Source organism: Scyliorhinus torazame, chromosome 2, assembly GCF_047496885.1.
Source record: "Scyliorhinus torazame isolate Kashiwa2021f chromosome 2, sScyTor2.1, whole genome shotgun sequence".
Classification (NCBI taxonomy): Eukaryota; Metazoa; Chordata; class Chondrichthyes; order Carcharhiniformes; family Scyliorhinidae; genus Scyliorhinus; species Scyliorhinus torazame.
Genome location: NC_092708.1, coordinates 262961373 through 262968985, shown reverse-complemented (window position 1 = coordinate 262968985; position 7613 = coordinate 262961373). Strand labels below are relative to the sequence as shown.

General features: G+C 42.4%; 1 protein-coding gene across 4 annotated transcripts in view; it reads right to left on the bottom strand.

Moving 5' to 3' along the window:
* Nucleotides 1-3633: 3633 nt before the first annotated feature.
* Nucleotides 3634-7613, bottom strand: part of zfyve19 (zinc finger, FYVE domain containing 19) — a 44969-nt gene continuing 40989 nt past the window's right edge. For 2 of the 4 annotated variants that reach the window (XM_072486451.1, XM_072486460.1), the window contains exon 12: nucleotides 3634-4982. In XM_072486451.1, coding sequence (XP_072342552.1) covers nucleotides 4663-4982 — 320 coding nt within the window. In that variant the 3' untranslated portion in view covers nucleotides 3634-4662. The remainder of the gene's footprint in view (nucleotides 4983-7613) is intronic. The other 2 variants (XM_072486469.1, XM_072486477.1) reach the window with 1 other exon arrangement.

Below are 7613 nucleotides of genomic sequence, written 5' to 3'. Positions count from 1 at the left end.
AAAGAAATAACGGATGCATGTAGAAATGGTACAGCGGTTATCATGGGAGATTTTAATCTGCATATCGATTGGTTTAACCAGGTTGGTAAAGGCAGCCTTGAGGAGGAGTTTATAGAATGTGCCCGGGATAATTTCCTGGAACAGTATGTAATGGAACCTACAAGGGAACAAGCGGTCCTAGATCTGGTCCTGTGTAATGAGGCAGGATTGATTAATGATCTCATAGTTCGGGATCCTCTTGGAAGGAGCGACCACAATCTGGTGGAATTTAAAATACAGTTGGAGGATGACAAGGTAAAATCAAACACGAGTGTTTTGTGCTTAAACAAAGGCAATTACAATGGGATGAGAGAAGAACTAGCTAAGGTAGATTGGGAGCAAAGACTTCATGGTGAAGCAGTTGAGGAACAGTGGAGAACCTTCCGAGCGATCTTTCACAGTGTTCAGAAAAGGTTCATACCGACAAAAAAAAAAGACAGTAGAAACGGGAAAAATCGACCGTGGATATCTAAGGAGGTGAGGAACAGTATCAAACTGAAGGAAAATACATACAAAGTGGCAAAAATTAGTGGGAGACTAGAGGACTGGGAAGTCTTTAGGGGCAACAGAAAGCTACTAAAAAAGCTATAAAGAGTAAGGTAGACAATGAAAGTAAACTGGCTCAGAACATAAAAGCAGATAGTAAAAACTTCTACAAATATATAAGACAAAAAAGAGTGGCTAAGGTAAATATTGGTCCTTTGGAAGATGAGAAGGGAGATTTAATAATAGGAGACGGGGAAATGGCTGAGGAGCTGAACAGGTTTTTTGGGTCAGTCTTCACAGTGGAGGACACAAATAACATGCCAGTGACTGATGGAAATAAAGATATGATAGGTGAGGACCTCGAGATGATTGTAATCACTAAGCAGGCAGTATTGGGCAAGTTAATGGGGCTAAAGGTAGACAAGTCTCCTGGCCCTGATGGGATGCATCCCAGAGTGTTAAAAGAGATGGCGAGGGAAATTGTAAACGCACTAGTGATAATTTATCAAAATTCACTAGACTCTGGGGTGGTCCCAGAGGATTGGAAAGTAGCAAACGTGACACCATTGTTTAAAAAAGGAGGTCGGCAGAAAGCGGGTAATTATAGGCCGGTAAGCTTAACTTCGGTTGTAGGGAAAATGCTGGAATCTTTTATTAAGGAGGAAATAGCGCGGCACCTGGAGGGAAATTGTCCCATTGGGCAGACGCAGCATGGGTTCACAAAGGATAGGTCGTGTCTGACTAATTTGGTAGAATTTTCTGAGGAGATTACCAGTGCAGTAGATAACGGGGGGCCAATGGATGTGGTATATCTGGATTTCCAGAAAGCTTTGACAAGGTGCCACACAAAAGGTTGCTGCATAAACTAAAGAAGGGAGATTTAATAATAGGAGACAGGGAAATGGCTGAGGAGCTGAACAGGTTTTGTGGGTCAGTCTTCACAGTGGAGGACACAAATAACATGCCAGTGACTGATGGAAATAAGGATATGATAGGTGAGGACCGTGAGATGATTGTAATCACTAAGGAGGCAGTATTGGGCAAGCTAATGGGGCTAAAGGTAGACAAGTCTCCTGGCCCTGATGGGATGCATCCCAGAGTGTTAAAAGAGATGGCGAGGGAAATTGTAAACGCACTAGTGATAATTTATCAAAATTCACTACTCTGGGGTTGTCCCAGAGGATTGGAAAGTAGCAAACGTGACACCACTGTCGGCAGAAAGCGGGTAATTATAGGTAAGCTAAACTTCGGTTGTAGGGAAAATGCTGGAATCTATCATTAAGGAGGAAATAGCGGGGCACCTGAAGGGAAATTGTCCCATTGGGCAGACGCAGCATGGGTTCACAAAGGGTAGGTCGTGTCTGACTAATTTGGTAGAATGTTTTGAGGACGTTACCAGTGCAGTAGATAACGGGGAGCCAATGGATGTGGTATATCTGGATTTCCATAAAGCTTTTGACAAGGTGCCACACAAAAGGTTGCTGCATAAACTAAAGATGCATGGCATTGAGGGTAAAGTGGTAGCATGGGTAGAGGATTGGTTAACTAACAGAAAGCAGAGAGTGGGGATAAATGGGTGTTTCTCTGGTTGGCAACCTGTAACTAGTGGGGTCCCTCAAGGATCAGTGTTGGGCCCGCAGTTGTTCACAATTTACATAGACGATTTGGAGTTGGGGACCAAGTGCAATGTGTCAAAGTTTGCAGACGACACTAAGATGAGTGGGAAAGCAAAAAGTGCAGAGGATACCGGAAGTCTGCAGAAGGATTTGGATAGGTTAGGTGAATGGGCTAGGGTCTGGCAGATGGAATTCAATGTTGCCAAGTGTGAGGCTATCCATTTTGGGACGAATAACAGCAGAATGGATAATTATTTAAACGGTAAGATGTTAAAACATGCTGCTGTGCAGAGGGACCTGGGTGTGCTGGTGCACGAGTCGCAAAAAGTTGGTGTGCAGGTGCAGCAGGTGATTAAGAAGGCTAATCGAGTTTTGTCTTTCATTGCTAGAGGGATGGAGTTCAAGACTAGTGAGGTTATGCTGCAATTGTATAGGGTGTTGGTGAGGCCGCATCTGGAGTATTGTGTTCAGTTTTAGTCTCCTTACCTGAGAAAGGACATATTGGCACTGGAGGGAGTGCAGAGGAGATTCACTAGGTTGATCCCAGAGTTGAGGGGATTAGATTATGACGAGAGGTTGAGTAGACTGGGACTGTACTCATTGGAGTTTAGAAGGACGCGGGGGGATCTTATTGAGACATATAAAATTATGAAGGGAATAGATAGGATAGATGCGGGCAGGTTGTTTCCACTGGTCGGGGAAAGCAGAACTAGGGGGCATAGCCTCAAAATAAGGGGAGGTAGATTTAGGACGGAGTGTAGGGGGAACTTCTTCACCCAAAGGGTTGTGAATCTCTGGAATTCCTTGCCCAGTGAAGCAGTTGAGGCTCCTTCTTTAAACGTTTTTAAAAAAAAGATAGATGCCTTTCTAAATAATAAAGGGATTCGGGGATATGGTGTACGGGCCGGAGAGTGGAGCTGAGTCCACAAAGATCAGCCATGATCTCATTAAATGGCGGAGCAGGCTCGAGGGGCCAGATGGCCTACTCCTGTTCCTAGTTCTTATGTTCCTGTTATGACAATTTGAAGTGTTTTGTAATTTTTCTTGCAGAAGTGCTTTTTGCAACAAAAAAGATTCACTGCATGAAAAATCACATGCATCTATCCACATCCAACTACTTAATTCTAGGATACTCAACCATGGAACAAAGAGCTGCAGTGTGGTCTAAGGAAGGAACTTGAGAGAGGGTGGGTGGATTTGGACGTTTGTCAATGCAGCACAGTATTCTGAATATGTTGGTGCCTCCAGTAATTGCTGGGATAACTTTATTTATTATAAAATGGAACATGGTTCTAAGACTTAAAAATAAAATTTGTCTACACTAATCAAGGGACCCGAGCGCACAACTCAAATTCATGAGAGCAGCATTAGAAGCCGAAGGGCCTCTTCTGCATTGTATTATTCTGTGATTCAGTGATTATTCAGCAATCAATTATTCAATAGAAGTGAGCATCAGTGCTGCTTTGTTTATGCAAGAATCTGTAAATAGTGGTTACGCTAATTGTTCAAGTTTTGTTTTATTGGGAACTCCCTTCCTCATCAGTAAATAAATGCACAAATATGCCACAAGAACAATGGCACATCTAAACAACTCAAAATCACACAATATTCAGATGTGGGGTTCAGTAAAGGTGGCAGGCAGCTCCATTAAGTAGCATGATCAAGGCTGGATTGGCCACTCTGCTGAGGGGCCTCTTCTGCATTGTATTATTCTGTGATTCTGTGAAAGGTTTGTAAAGTTCTCATTCCTGCAATGAAGCTACTCAGAGTTTTGATGTTTGTAGAAAACTTGAACATCATTGCACTTTCCTGTTATGACAATTTGAAATGTTTTGTAATGTTTCTTGCAGAAGTGTTTTTTGCAACAAAAAAAGATTCATTGCATGAAAAATCACATGCATCTGTCCACATCCAACTACTTAATTCTAGGATACTCAACCATGGAACAAAGAGCTGCAGTGTGGTCTAAGGAAGGAACTGTGGCATCAAGTAGGAGCCAAGCACATTCCCACAGCAGGACAGCAATGAAAAATGAAAGAGTCAGAGCAGACTCACTCTCGCATGTCTCCTGACAGTTGGTGATGAACTTGGTATTCACAGAACTGGACAACAGATAGATGATCCAGTGTGAGGTGACAACTGTGGATTAAAAAGGTCACGGCTTCCCAAAAAAATTTCAATCCACTTCCATTAACAAAATGTCAGTATATTGTTAACATTTGCCCTTCTTTAGCAATCATTAAGTCATTCATTTCCTTAGATTAAATACATTAAAATATCAAGTTATAATACAATACAATCACATTATTACCCAACAATTGATTGCAGTGGATTCCAATTTAAATCACTGCTTGCAACCCTTTTATACTTGTGAAACTATTTAAAATTAGATTCCAGCCTCTTCAGCTGCAGCCTCATTTAACCCACTAACGTGCAACATTTCCAAATGTAAGATGTTTCTGGTACAAGTTGTTGCAGTGGTCACTCTTAAGCAATGCACAACAAGATCTACAAAGAGCTGTTACAGCACTGCAGGCATCCCAGACCACATGTAACAAAAAGACAACTCCGGATGCTTCTCCTTGAGATGCTGGCGCAGCAATGTGTAGTACATCACTTGTGTATGCCGATCAGTAAAGAGTATTATGGTTCCTCCTATTGCACTTTGCTCTTGCCCAGTATCAACTGAATTAGAAGGTGTACAAATGCTGAAGCAATGAAAAATATCCTGTGTCCTGGGAGATTCCAGAGGACATGGCTGATGTATCTTATTTCTTCTTGTTTGGTGGACGGTACTTGGATGTTCTGTGCTCTTTTCTCTCAAATTTGTCATGTCCTTCCCTGTGGAGATAAATTAAGACGATAATTGTTTTAAAGTTACCCTATTCTGTTAGGCTCAGGGGCAAGATCCAAATGTAGAAATCAATGCTGAATGTCTCATGTTAAATATAAAATACTTTACATGTTAGTGTTATTTGTCACCTTCTAACCAGTCAAATTGGCCCTCGATCTCTATTGCAAAGATCTCTGTAGGCATGGTTAAATTCAATGCAGGCAACTAACGCACAAGCAAGTTGAAAAGTATTAAGAAATTATAACACAGAGGTGGACCATTTAGCCCAACCAGTCTTCATTTGTGTTTAGTTTCGATGAGCGGTAGTAGTCTAATCCCATTTCATTTTATTCTCCCTCTCCTTCACCCATCTCATCTATTTTAAAATGATGATAATCTGTTTCAATTAATGCATTTTACAGCCGTAAATGTTGCCACAGTCCCAGAGGCTGCTCTCCCCTTTTGAGAGATGACTGGAGGTGGTGATGTAATTGGAGGATCACTACACCTCAGGTGAGGGGCAAGGTTGAGAAAGCGGGGCACTCATGAATGACCTCAGCCGGTACGGGAATTAAACCCTTGCTGTTGGCATCATTCGACATCACGAACCAGCTGTCCAGCCAACTGAGCTAACGGACTCCCTTTATTACCCCTTTAAATCCTTACAAACATTTATCTGCTCTCTGTGCTAAATCTCGTCTTTTGGCTGATATCTGTGGCTTCTTGTTCTATACCTCTTAACCATGGTAAAGTTTCTAGTTCTATCTATTTTGTCTCATCCCTTTATCATTTTAAACATCTCCAGTTGGGATCATCCTGTAACCTTCTAAAGAATCTGGGAGATTTGTCTTGGCGTGGCTAGGTGTGAACTAGGTGTGAAAGAATAATCAGTGGCACAGGCGTTACTGACGGTGGTGGATTTGTGAAATGCTCCAAAAACTGAGGAAGCACCTGGAGATGGCCAACTGGAGAAGGACGGCACGGTGGCACAGTGGTTAGCACTGCTGCCTCACAGCTCCAGGGTCCCGGGTTCAATTCTGGCCTCGGTGACTGTCTATATGGAGCTTGCACTTTCTTCCCTTGCCTGTGTGGGTTTCCTCCGGATTACGGGGATAGGGTGGAGGTATGGGCTTACGTAGGGTGCTCTTTCCAAAGGCTGGTGAAGACTCGATGGGGTGAATAGCCTCCTTCTGCACTGTAAATTCTATGATTCTATGATTCAAAGTTGCTAGTCAACCAAACGGGGATACAGGATCCATTCGATTCTTGGAGCAATGTAGACTGTTTTCGATTAGTACTGTGATTTTGTGGGGAATCTGTTGCGATAAGAATAAAATGGGAATGATCCTATATATTTAAAATATAAGTTGCTACAAAAATAAAATAGTATTCAGTCAATTGTTCTTTTAGTCATTTGTTACAGTAAAAGTTTAAAATGTGAAATCTCAATGTGCCATTCTTTCACCTAGTAATCGGAAGCTCTAATCTTTTGAAAAATCGTTGGCCTGTTTGGAAATCTTAACACTATAACACTAAACTTTGTCACATGAGCCTGTTAGAAATTATGACTTAACTGGTTGTTAAACTCTCATTAACTGTGTTTTAAAGACAACTGAAAGGTAAAATATCACAAACTCTAGCTTGTGGCCCTTCACTATGTTGCTTTTATTTCATGTGTGCATCTGAAAAAATTTAATGAAAATTGCTTATTGTCACAAGTAGGCTTCAAATGAAGTTACTGTGAAAAGCCCCTAGTCGCCACATTCCGGCACCTGTTCGTGGAGGCTGTTACGGGAATTGAACCATGCTGCTGGCCTGTCTTGGTCTGATTCAAAGCCAGCGATTTAGCCCTGTGCTAAACAGCCTCTGCAATCAGTAATGAACATAGTGCTGAAGGTGCGAACTGAACAGAATTCTATACGGCATCATCATCATGGCCTTGACTGAATTGCCAACATAAATTAAGATTTGGTTTTCATTTTGCTGACACTGGGTATAATGTTAAGTCTCTTTAAGACCTCTGCTCCTCTGCTTCTTCAACGTTCATTAATCCCAACCCCACTCGTCTTCGTCTCCCAACCCCTCGCGTCTCCCAACCCCTCGCGTCTCCCAACCCCTATCGTCTTTCATGATAGTGACCACAATTCCATTACGTTTACTTTAGTGATGGAAAGGGATAGGTATATACCGCAGGGCAAGAGTTATATCTGGGGGAAAGGCAATTATGATGCGATGAGGCAAGACTTAGGATGCATCGGATGGAGAGGAAAACTGCAGGGGATGGGCACAATGGAAATGTGGCGCTTCTTCAAGGAACAGCTACTGCGTGTCCTTGATAAGTATGTACTTGTCAGGCAGGGAGGAAGTGGTCGAGCAAGGGAACCGGGGTTTACCAAAGCAGTCGAAACACTTGTCAAGAGGAAGAAGGAGGCTTATGTAAAGATGAGACATGAAGGTTCAGTTAGGGTGCTCGAGAGTTACAAGTTAGCTAGGAAGAACCTAAAGAGAGAGCTAAGAAGAGCCAGGAGGGGACATGAGAAGTCTTTGGCAGGTAGGATCAAGGATAACACTAAAGCTTTCTATAGATATGTCAGGAATAAACGAATGACTAGGGTAAGAGTAGGGCCAGTCAAGGACAG